Source organism: Plectropomus leopardus, chromosome 10, assembly GCF_008729295.1.
Source record: "Plectropomus leopardus isolate mb chromosome 10, YSFRI_Pleo_2.0, whole genome shotgun sequence".
Taxonomy (NCBI): domain Eukaryota; kingdom Metazoa; phylum Chordata; class Actinopteri; order Perciformes; family Serranidae; genus Plectropomus; species Plectropomus leopardus.
The window spans coordinates 19,673,980-19,686,447 of NC_056472.1; the positions used below are offsets into that span (position 1 = coordinate 19,673,980).

General features: G+C 37.1%; 2 protein-coding genes across 3 annotated transcripts in view; one reads left to right on the forward strand and one right to left on the reverse strand.

Annotated features, from left to right (window-relative positions):
- Window positions 1-891: 891 nt before the first annotated feature.
- LOC121949360 (claudin-10-like) lies at window positions 892-6,798 on the reverse strand. 2 transcript variants are annotated; one of them, XM_042495026.1, is made up of 5 exons: window positions 6,585-6,798; window positions 2,403-2,564; window positions 2,241-2,322; window positions 1,382-1,486; window positions 892-1,278 (listed from the first exon to the last, which is right to left on the reverse strand). In XM_042495026.1, exons 1-5 carry the CDS (start codon window positions 6,796-6,798, stop codon window positions 1,122-1,124), a joined length of 720 nt encoding a protein of 239 aa, XP_042350960.1. In that variant the 3' UTR covers window positions 892-1,121. The 2 variants fall into 2 exon arrangements, with proteins under 2 accessions (XP_042350960.1, XP_042350961.1); XM_042495027.1 differs by lacking the exon at window positions 6,585-6,798 and adding an exon at window positions 3,205-3,418.
- Window positions 6,799-9,746: 2,948 nt separating this feature from the next.
- Window positions 9,747-12,468, forward strand: part of LOC121948923 (ATP-binding cassette sub-family C member 4-like) — a 56,048-nt gene continuing 53,326 nt past the window's right edge. The window contains exons 1-2 of the mRNA XM_042494463.1: window positions 9,747-9,820; window positions 11,186-11,296. Coding sequence (XP_042350397.1) covers window positions 9,747-9,820; window positions 11,186-11,296 — 185 coding nt within the window. The remainder of the gene's footprint in view (window positions 9,821-11,185; window positions 11,297-12,468) is intronic.

Below are 12,468 nucleotides of genomic sequence, written 5' to 3' on the forward strand. Positions count from 1 at the left end.
CTGCTGAGAAGGTTTTAAGCATAAAACACACTAAACATCTGCTCAAAGCAGGATGACGAGTTGTTTCCTGTTTCAGGACAGGTTGACATTGTGTGTCTGCTGTGTGCCATTTGTGTTGATGGGGGCTGTGTGCAACTGTGTGAGATGTTTACTGTTAACATTCTGGAGTGTGCCACCGCCTTGAGATAACGCACACCAACTCAAGTTACTTCTTTAGTTTTATATCTATTTTTTGTACTTATCAGTTTGTAGCAAAAATACATTTGAATATGTATTTTCAGTAAGAGAGCTTGTAATGCTTATAACCACCTTCATATATTTGGCTTTTTTTGACTATCACACATATTATTAGGATAGAAAAGTGTGCCTCTGACAGATCGCTTTGAGAGATTAAAACAGAAAGTGCAAACTGCTGCCCTCCTCAGACCTGCTGTGATTACCACTGAGCAGATAAGACATAATCTGCTGGCAAAACAAGAAAAATGAAAAAGACTGCTGAAACTTGATTTCATCAGTTTTATTCCTGCTCAAATACTTAAAAAAAACAACAGAGCCACTTTATAATTCACTATGCATTTTAATCACATCTCTGCAGTCCATAAATGCAGTCCTTTTTAAAATTTGCTCAGTATGAAATAGTTACAGGTTACGGAAAACAAGAGAATATGTGTTTGACACAGTTTTAAGTGTTTGTGATCAAAGATTAACAACATGTGTACAAACAGTTTAAGAATACAACCAAATAAAGGAAATGTCTTACACAATATTAAACACTGCCAAATGCATAAAAAAGAAAATGATGCAAAAATTAGATTAAAAAAGTCAATTTTTGACCTTTTTTTTCTATTTTGCTTTTTAAGTATAATTTCTATCCTAACATTCAGTGCACTTTGGTATATACAATGGCTTTACTGTATAGAAAATAGAAATTCCTCAAGATCAGAGATCAGCATAACAACTTTAAGACTGGACTCCTGGAAGAAGCTTTTTTATATTCTAAATTCTGCTGCTATTACACAGAAACTATCAAGTTTCATACAGCATACTGTACCTTTAAGACCCAGTAGATCTTTAAAGACTCACCAGTGACTTCGACTAAAAGTGTTTTATATTCACATCTCTCACACATATGCATTCTTATCAAAGTGCTGCATCCTGGAGGAGTTGCTGTAGTCTGGAGGCGGCCTCTGGTTTACAGACTTTGCTTGCCCTCTTGGGTAGGAGGAGATATGAGAATGTGAGGCAGCACCTTTGTAGATATAGTTTGTCTGACTGTGGCTGTAAGAAACAGAACATTTAAGGAATCAAACACCTATGACTCAACAAAATTGATTCACACATGCATCTGCTGGATAATGTAAACATAGCTACTCAAACAAACCTTTTGCTAAAAGAACCTGCGATGGAGAAGCAGAGTATGATGCCTCCGAGGATACAGAGGATAGAACCTGCCCAGCCGATAAAAAGCGCAGCTCCCAGTTCATACCTACAGGCAAAGACCAATACATCATTACAATATTTTGTCTAATTAAAGCAGTGGTTCTCAACTTGGGGGTCCCAACCCCAACTAGGGGTCCCCAAAGCTCTATGGAGGTTTGCAAGGCCTTCTCGATTTTAAGGGGTGTAAGAATATACAGTAAGGCTTTATATCGGAATTGTATTTATTTTTATGAGTAAAATTAAATTAAATTGTTGTTTTTTAAGGCAAGACTGTTTAAAATATAAACCTTAAAAAATCTCACAAGATTAGGGCACGGTGATGACCTGTGCTCAAGATAAATTCACAGAGCCTTCACTCTTTGCTAAACAGCTTTGCCTCTCGATAGGAAAGTACGCAGTTAAAAGAACCAAAAAGTTGATAGAGCAAAGGCCCGGCTTTAGGGTGAATAAAACTCTGGATATTATCAAAAAAGAAGTCTGTTAAGCATGCATGATCGACAAATTGAGGATTTTTTTTAAATCCTAAAAATATAAGTAAAAAGCTGCTGTATTAATCACAGAAAAGAATCACCTCAAAATTTAAGGCTTATTAAACAAACTTAATGCAGTTACTGCATTTACTGTTTGGGTTAATTGTACAGTTCATCAGTTATTTTGCCCTGTTGTTGTAATGCATTGTAAATAATAGGAAACATCCGTAAAATGAGTCACTTAGTCAGGAGTCGTCAGATTACTCAAGTATAGAAAAGGGGTCCCATGGAGGAAAAAGTTGGGAACCACTACAATCAGACAGTTCTTACTTCTGTGCGATATATGTTGGGTCAAAAAACTCTGCTGTTATCTGCTGCGCATAGATGGAACATGCTGAAAGTGAGCAGAGGCCTGGAAGAACAAGAAACATGGAATTTTATTAGATTACACCTAAATTTCAGATACAACACTGATAGTTCCACTATGCTTACCACTTAGTAGGAAATTCACGCCAGCAATGCAGGCAATCCTGGCTTTGTTTTTGTCTGTTCCTCCGATTTTGGTGCATTTCATTCCAACAAGGGCAAAAATAGAACCAAAAAAACCCAGACAGATGGCTGCAATCATCAGTCCCCTGCATGCTTGGATGTAGCCTAAAAACAAAAAAATACAGTCACTGTCAACTTATATGCAATGGAAAGCGTGTTTCTTTCTGTGGCTCCATTCTGTGGTTTTGCCTTCTCCTCACTCTCACATCTGCACAATGCAAGGTCATTGGGTTACTGACCTTGTGACCATTTTAGACATAAAGAGAGAAATAAAATTTGTCACAAATAACCCTAGTTGTTTTCAAGCACTTCGTAGCCAACTTTGTCAGTATGAAATCTCCCATTCAGATACAATTTTGAGGCAAACATTACCTCAGAAGTTAACCCCTGAAACTAGTCAGCCATGGGAGAAACCGCCCGAGGGTCCCAGTAAATCTCCTCTATTGGTTCCAAGCTCAGAGAACAAAGGCTAAACATTGACATATATGAAGGCAAATGAGTTGTTCCTTGAACAGTTTCTTGCATTAGGCCCTAGGATATCTATATTAGCCCCAAGCAGTAATGAGCCTGAGCCTGATTTTCTTGCAAAATTTAGACAGAGAAGAAGCTGAGCTTCAACATTTATAAGGAAACAACACTGTCAGGCATTAACATGCTTTTTAACTGAAGAGCAAACATTTGACATGATTGATCAAAAAAAGGCAGAAAAAAACAGAATCCAAGAAGAAGGAAACCACAAGCTGACCCTCCAGTGCCAGCATCGAGGGAAAGTCTTTGCAGTTAGTGACTCCGGCTGAATCTGCGACACAGGCCTTCCACAGATTGGACCAGATGGTAACTGTAGTGATGACTGTTCCATCAAGTGAAGACACCTTCCAGTAGTCCGTTGGCAAGGTGGAAGACACCAACACCCAACCCGAAGTGCTTAAAACAAAGGCAAAGATCTCTTGATACATGCTGCAGAGAGGACTCCTCTACACAACGGCCAATTACGGTAAGACCTGGAATCGTTTAATGGTTTCCTGGCTAGTTAGGCTTGTTAGAAATGTAGCAATGTGCTGCACTAGTAAGTTCAATGGCTGTGATCGATAGTTAATGTGTTGTGGACTGTTATATTCTTTTGGGAGGAGTTTTCCTTCAACATTAACAAGTGACCAATAGTCTATTACTGCATCTTCCACCCCCTCATCCAGTACATGTCACTGTGACTCACAACCGTAGTAAATATGGACTGAAGGGGCTGGTTAAAGCAACTAAATTAAACTAAACTAAACTTTAAATTAAAGCAACTGTAGGCATGCTTTTTTATTTTTTCATCAACATATAGACACTGTGATTGTCATGAAGTTGAGCACTTAAGTTAATTGATTAAGTAAAAGTAATAATACTATAATGGGAAACTGTTAAAAACAGAATTTTAGCGCTCAGATTTTGGTGTAAAAGTGGATGCACTGACGTGTGGAACACATAAATTTAATTCTAAGTTCCGCATTTTTAATGTATTAAAAGAGGAGAAGTAAGCCTTTATTGTCATGGCACTGCATATGACAAAAATAGGACCGCTGCTCTACTGTGGTGCATAAGCAAAAGAAAAATGGTTTTGCAATATGACTAAGTAGAGAAATATATTCAATTTTTGTGTTTTTTAACCCTAACCTATACACACATTACATGGAGAGATGTCAGAGCCAGGGTACTGCCCATGGTAAGGCAGTTGAGTTATATTATATTTATATTTCAACCTATAAAATGTCAGTGGTCTAACTATTTCTGCTCCAGAGTAGATTTAGGTAACAAGCATTATACAGTATTTCATGGTTTTTAGAGACCAGTCAATTGTAAGGTTCCTGTTATTTTGTCCATACACACCACAAGCTGTGAAAAGTGAACCAGCACAGAAAAAAAGTAACATAAAGCTAAACAAAAGTTGCTTTGACTTTATATGGCATATTTTGAATATTAGTCACCTTCTACCTTTTACCTGCACTGCGACCTATGATTAATGCACAACAAGAGTGGTGCAACTTCCTCACTGCCCTAAAATAGGATTTTGATAACTTATTAACAGCATGTCACTCACTATGATGTGACAGAATACGCAGAAGAGACAAACTGTTTGAGGCATTGCAGAGCAATGTATTAATTAATTTTGAACATGATATGTAAATATATATGTGTCACAGATAAAGGGTAAAAAGGTGGTAATGACAGCCAAATCAGGAATTTATTCATCTTCATAATGTGAAATAGAGCTCCATCTGGCGGATGCATGCAAGGTAATAATGTGTCTGTAAACACACTGCTGCCACCTTCAGACGGAGCAAAGCACATGGTATTTTTTAGAAATAAATAAATAAATAAATATATATATAATATATATATATATATATATATATATATATATATATATATATATATATATATATATATATAATATTTCTGACTTGAATTGAATTGAATTAAATTAACTGTAGTTTATCTTCCCATTCAGTGTTAAACACTGTGCTGAGCTGAATTAAATTCAGCAAGTGGAAAAAACAACAGGTAATAGGGTGGTTGAGGTTGGTTTAGGGTGACCAAGAACCACAGTGTAATTATAATCTAAAAAAATGTAACTAGTATATAACTTATTAATAGTTAACTGGAAAAACATTGTGCATATAGACAATAAAAGTGTAATGTAGATAATCTAAGTGTAATATAGAATAAAAATGGAACTCCACTTCAGAAAATAAGGGTCAGAAAGGGTTAATTAAATATCAAGCTTTGAATTGAGCAGACTCTGACTGTCTTTTCCCTGTCTTTTGACATTACAGGTCTTTGTTTATATCCTCTATAGAAGCTTCTGTGACTCAGACACTCTCAGTTTGATATTTCCAGCACAAGAATACACATTTGCCACATCTGACACATGATCCATCTGAAACACAAATTCTTATTAACATATTTGTTTTCTCAGCATGAATTTCATTTTTGCTGAATCCAAAACAATATTTTTTAGTTTAGTTTATGTTGACCGTTTTCCAACTACTGCTCAAAAACAACAACAACAAACAACAACAACAACAACAACAACAACAACAACAACAACAACAACACCAAACAATAATAAGTCATTACTTTTGACAAACCAAGTTATGCGGACTGAAAGGTAAAGACTGAAGTCCTTCCTTATTGGACCCTTTTTTACAGAAAGTGTTTTGTACTGTTGTCTTTACATTTATTTAATGGAAATGAAAGAAACATGAAAAACAATATATGTGCTCTTTATCCAAAATGTCCCAAAACAAAACTGTAAACTTTTACTCACAATGACATTCATAACTTGTTTTTTTTAGTTGTTTATCACTTTATTTTCTTTCCTTTGAGTTTTGACAAGGTAACAAGTCATTTGTGACTTTATCAGGAAATATGACCAAAGTAAAACATGATGGTGATATGCCATTTTTTTAAGGTGTCAAAAATGACAATCTGAGACTCAATATTAAATTTTCTAAAATCTAAATTTTGGCCAATTTTGAGACAAAGATAATCTAAAACGTGACACAACACAGTCAGACTGTTTCTTCTGCGAGTAATGCTTAATGTAGGTTGAGATTTCTTTGCAAAACCTATTACTTAAAAATTTTACCTCCCAGTGACCTTTAATACTACAGAAGACCAAAGAATACTTTATATGTCAAACACATTGCAATAGTGGTAATTTGCACTAATTTGCCTGATGAACGTATTTTATTGAAACGTTACAATTGATTTATTTCTTTTGCAAGTCAGACTGTGCGGTGAATTTCTCTGCAATACCATAGCAAAAGATCAGCTAAAAATGAATGCACTGCTAGCTTGAGTTTCAAAAAAAAAAAAGTCAGCGGCTTAATACATCACAGATACATGCTTGTGAAACCAAGGTGATACATTTGTTTCTGCAGTGAAGAAGCTTTAGGTTACACTGTGTTATTGCACCATGGGAACATTTAATAAAGCACGGTATATACACAATATCTTGCCATAAGTTAGTGCATATGTTCACACACTTGATGTGTTTTCCAGCCATGATATGAGCAGAGACAAATGCAGCCATGAGAGAACAGACCGTTATGTGGTCACTGTAAAACCCTGTGAGCTTACCTTCCAGCTGAAGGATAGTATGGTGTGGTCTGCAGTGCAGAGCTCCGATGGCATTCCCAGCACAGTTGTTCCAGAGACCCTGGAGCACCCAGGTCGCTGTGATGACTGAGGATGCCCGGCTGGTCTGTCTCCATTCATTGGACACTGTGGCACCGATAGTGGCACCGAGCCCGGCCAGGCCGCTAAGAAAAGCCACAATCTGCCAGCCTGACATTTGGAGTTTTGACAAAGTCCAGTTACTGGTTGATCTATTTCTGCACACAGTATTAGCAACTGCAGTTTTTGGCAGATTAAAGAAAATGAAGAAAAAATAAAATCGCCGCAGGCATGCAAATTACACTGTGGACATGTGTTTCATTGAGATGATTTACAGACTGGACATCTTGCCTGTCTCTCTAGTGGCAGGGGACGGACACAGCTGCCTGAAAGTGAAATAGTAGGAGGGAGGCATGAGCTGGCAGTTAGTTATTAAGTTTTGTCGAGGCATGTTTTGGTCTACAAATAAGGTTGAGTGTCATATTAACATAAAAAAACACAAAAGAAGAAGAAATGTGACAAAGTCCAGTTACTGGTTGATCTATTTCTGCACACAGTATTAGCAACTGAATGACTTATGATTGCTAGCTTATATGTCAACATGTATGTTCTTTTTATGGTCACTGTTCCAAAAGTATTAAGACTGACAGTTTTTTGTTTTTTTTATCCTAAAGTATAAAAACTATATATATAAAAAAAGATGGTGACATTAGAACTTAATCAGCTGTAATGTGAACCTCAATTAAGTGATAATTAGTGAAGCTAAAACCTTATCAGAAAGATTGCAAATCTGGCCATTTTTGACCTTTTTTGTATTATTTTTTCTTTTACAGAAAAGGAAAAATGTAAACATTATTTTTAGTATCAATATTATATATATTGTTTGTGTAACACAGAAAATGATTTAAGGAGTACATGGAGTTATTTTTTTGTGAAAACATTCAGGAAATGGTGTTAGAACAGCAAATGTCTGTAGTTTTCATGATTTACAAATAAGACAGATTAATATGACAGAGTTTTTACTTGGGTTTCTTCATTATAGTTTGGCTATACTTTTTTACAGACACAACTTGAAGCATGTCTGTCAGCAGGTCATGAAAAAGAGCTCCACTGGTGTCACTTTAATCTAAAAAATAAAGAGATATGTATTTTGTTTTCCTCTGTGACTTGACATCTATTGAATATTAACATGCATCCATTTGCAACACTTAACTAACTGGGTGAGGCCCCAAGGAAGTCCTCCCAAAACAGAATTAAATGGGTCAAATTCATATGAGAAGGGTGGCACGGTGGTGCAGTGATCAACACTGTCGCCTTACAGAAAGTTTGAACCTTATGGCCGGCTTGTGCATAATTTGCATGTTCTATTAACGTAGGTTTCCTCCCACGGTGCAGGTTCGGGTTAATTTGTGACTTTAAGGATGTGAATGTGAGCATGAATGGTTGTCTATGTCTTTGTATCAGCCCAGTGATAGTCTGGTGACCTGTACAGGGTGTACACTGCCTCTTGCCTAAAGTCAGCTGTGATAGACTCCAGCCCCCCACAACCCTTAAGAGGTTTATAAGTAGTTACAGAAAAAGGATGAAGTGAAATTGGACAATCTTAACTATCCATGAATTGTTTACAGAATAAAACACTGCCTTTTCTGTCTAATTGACTCAGCGTATGATTACTTTTTCTGGTTCATAAACAAACAATTACTAGGGAAGTGTCTGAGAGCAAAGTCTCAGTTGGAAGCTTAGTTACAATCAATTATACTATACAAACACAGCGGGGGGGGGGGGGGTAGGAGGACAAAACACAAAAACAATGGTAAATGAAAATCCTTTAAAGCTTACATTTGCTATATATTTAAACAGATGTCCAGTGGCTAATAAAACTAGTTCAAATGCATTGTTTGAAATAAATACAATAGATCAGAAAGGTTGACTTATAAATATAGGTCAAACTAATAGTTGAAGTAATAAGGTAAAATTAGGAGCAAGAATTTATATTCTGTTAATCCACACCATAGATTCTCTGAAAGTGATGTAAATTGAGTGTCAATACAATCAACAATAAATTGTGACTTTTAATTTCACTACAATTGTTGAGTGTAACTACTATTGTTTTACTTTCCAAAATTACATATTTTAAAAATTATTGCACTTATTTCTTTAAAATTCTTGAGCTGAAAAAAATCCTTGTGTAAGCTGATTGCTATTAGAATTTTTTAAATAGTATAATCACTACACTGGCTTTTTTAAAAACTGATTATTACCATAGACAGACAAGAAATTGATGTAGCTATCATGAAATCTCCCATTGGTTTGTGGACATCCTGTGCTAGTCAGATAGGCTTGTTTCTGGAGCCAGCCTCAAGTACAAAATGAGGGAGGCATGTCAAATATTTTTTTACTGGGAAGGGACTTGTGTCATTCATTTCATTCATCATTTTGGTTTACAGGAAGGGACATGTGACCATAAATAGTATTTGGTTACTTTGTACTATTTTAAATACCTTCTGAACCCCAAATCCTGTTGATGAAAGACATGTTTTTCTTAAAAATCACCCACATTATACAGTGTATCATTGCCATAAATTGTTGAGAAATTACTGTTTTGCATCTATCATCCAAACCACTTTACGTGGCATGTTTTATTTGAAATGATAGTTATTTATAGTGGAGGGAGGGTCGTGTGTTTTAAAGGAAATGCATTTGAAGCTCAGAGGAGGGTTATGATATAAAAAACAAAAGTCACACCCTAACCGCCCCTCTACTCTGATAAATAAACTACAGTCCCTTAGCGGTAGTGATTTTGCGCACACCGATTGAGTGAGAAAGGGCAGAGTTCATGACATGGCATGAAGTAGTTTGGGAGGTGATGGACACTCGTGTCAGCCAATCATCAGGCAGTGGGCGGGGTTACGCAGCGCCCCGCTCACCTGACAGCCAAGCCAGGCTGTGCGCCTCCTGACCTGTAGTAATCCTGTCCTGAATGTCTGTAGGTGCAATATTGACAGACATTGGAGTGTGCAGCAGCTGTCATCTCGAGGTTTTTCCTCCTCTGAGCCTTTGTCGATACCCCCCGCTACCACACAGCCCGCAGAGAAAGTCCTCAGGTTGCTTTTCCTGTTGGGGGGCATGGAACCGCTGCGGAAGGAGGCGAAGGATAATCCGTCGGCTTCAGCTAATCTTCTCTCCAAGATTTTCTTCTGGTAAGAAAAGCAGCTCGCAGTGACAGCCGTGTTTGACATTAATTGAATGGAGAGCTCTCCCGTGTGACAGTTTGTGACCACTCTAAAGACAGGCTGTCCCCTGGATATGATAGCAGGTAGCTGCTGAGCATCCGTTCATGCGTAAACCAAACCACATGGAGGAGAGAGCGAGAGTTTATCTGTGTAGTTTTACGCAAACGTGCAGAGTGATTCTTGAATAACATGGAGCATTAAAAAGTGAGCTACTGTTATTTTAATTGTGAAACAAAAGTAGCTAAAATAACTTTATTTGTTTTGCCCTTTTCTTATCAGAGGAGACAAAGTGCTAAAGTAACCATCATAAAAGACAGTGTTACACTCAATCATCATTAAGTTATCAAATTATGGGAGTGTGCTACTGTCAGATAAATAAACAGATTATACTGAGGAATGGACTGTTTCACTTAAAGGTTCAGTGTGTAGGATTTAGTGACATCTTGTGGTGAGGTCTCAGAACTGAAACTGCACCCTAAGCATGTAGGAGAGCTACGGCTGCTGGCACAAAAAATCGAATTGCCCGATCTAGAGCCAGTGTTTTTTTGTGTTTTTGTTGTTTTGTCCTTTCTTGACTAATGTAGAAACAACATGGCAGACTTTTTGGAAGAGGACTCGCTCAGTACGTAGATATAAACAAACACACCATGGATATTATGTTATGGATATTATATTTCATTTCTGCAAGTAAATGCCCCTTAATCCTACACTGCCAAACTGGCACTGGATGTCAATATGACAACAGAGAGACTTTGGAGTCTTATGTTGGACAGCTGTTGGAATGAAAATCTGTTAAACAGTATATTACATGTCTGACAATGTTAGATTATCAAGTTATGTTGACGTTAACATTATGATGCTTTGCAGACGTTGGGTTTTGTTCTCCATGCCTTATGACTTACTGTTCTTATTCTCCGTCAAGATGACATAGGTATGAACATTTGGAAGACGTTGGATAATAGTTACTTAACGACACAACTTAAAACCAACAAAATATCAACATCATATGTTGTCATTTGTCTACATCAAATTGTCGTTGCCATTGGATATTGTCCTGACATTGAATTATTTACCTGTGACGTCACAACCATAATTCAACCAAATATCAATGTCTAACAAAATTAGCGGCCAGGTGAGTGGACCTTTAGTATGTGTTACCAAAACAAGTGGTATTTAATATTTAAGCTCATACAGATGAAGTACTTCCATAATATAAAGTAGATTTACATTTCTGTCTTTTAGTGTAAACCTTCTCTCTTTAAAGATGCCTTGATCAGTAATTTAAATAGTTATTTCAACTACTTAGCTTATTCTCATTTATTTTATCTCCAGCTGGCTGAACCCCTTGTTCAGAATCGGGTACAAGAGGAAGTTGGAGGAAGATGACATGTATAAAGTTCTCCCAGAAGATGCGTCCGATAGACTCGGAGAGGAGCTACAGTGGTGAGACACTGAATCAGTTCTCTCTTAGTTGAGTTTAATAATGCTTATTTTCATTTCCTTTTATCATTGTGGAAAATAATAACTTGCTGTGATTCAACCAAATTCAAAGTAGATAAATAGGCTTAGATTCTAGAAATAATTGATGTGACATGACATTGACGTGTCACTGTATGTCAGAGGTACTCAACTTAGTGCTGGGTGGCCCACCAACCATTTTCGAATTCACAATGAAAATAATTGATTGACATTGGGATTTTTTTGTACAGATTGGTCAGAGTGGGGGTTACATGCAGCAAAGGGCTACGGGTGAGAATCAAACCTGCAAACCTGGGCCATTGCAAAAGACTCAGCCCATATGGGACACAGAGTCTATCCAGAAGTTACCCCATGACCAATGTGAATTCCCTCTTTAGTTTGATTAACCTCCTTCCTTAACAGCATTTATTGCCAGTTCTTTTGGAATCTGTTTTCAGTATAAAAAGTGTCTGCCATCTTTTAAATAGTTTCTGAGGTGCAGGAATGAAATTACCCATCATATAGTGATCCCTCAACACAGTAGTTTCTCTTGTTAAGCATCCAGAACATGTTGCCTCTGGACTGATGAAACAAACTACCAGTTATTATCATTATTTTTTTATTACTATAATTTGTTGCTGTGGTGTTCTGGTACAAAATATATTGCATATACACTCTCCATGACTACCACAGTTGTTCACTAAAACACTGCTCTGTTAGATCTGATTCTTATTCTTGACATTTGGGCATTTTTTAAGACCTGATCTGCCACCTAGGCAAAGGCATAGTACTCAAGACTATGATAGCAAACAATCAGAACTTTATTCTCATACTAAGCAGCAGTCATATTGAAATGACCTACTTCTACGCTGGCAGAAAATCCAAGTGTTTAGTAGCCAACCAGACCCTCATGGATGTCCCCCACCACTGCTTGGCACCTCTCACCTTGACATCTTTTAAATATGGGATAGACCACCCCCTCGACAGAGTTTGGCATCAGAGTTCACTTTATGCTTGGAGGGAAGCCCACCTATATATAGACAATATTTCTCAGTAGTATCACATGAGAGCATAGTCCTCCCCTCTCATGCATAACTCTAACAGTGGCTGACACTTTTAGGAACTCTTTGAGTTAAGAGCTTGGTTTTCTTGCTCTG

Excerpts from the sequence above, each read along its gene's own strand:
- LOC121949360 (XM_042495026.1), bottom strand. The coding sequence starts at position 6,798 with ATGTCAGGCTGGCAGATTGTGGCTTTTCTTAGCGGCCTGGCCGGGCTC. Across the intron at positions 2,323-2,402 it reads CGTGAATTTCCTACTAAGTG|GCCTCTGCTCACTTTCAGCA; the intron begins GTAAGCATAGTG and ends TTGTTCTTCCAG. Across the intron at positions 1,487-2,240 it reads CCAACATATATCGCACAGAA|GTATGAACTGGGAGCTGCGC; the intron begins GTAAGAACTGTC and ends CTTTGCCTGTAG.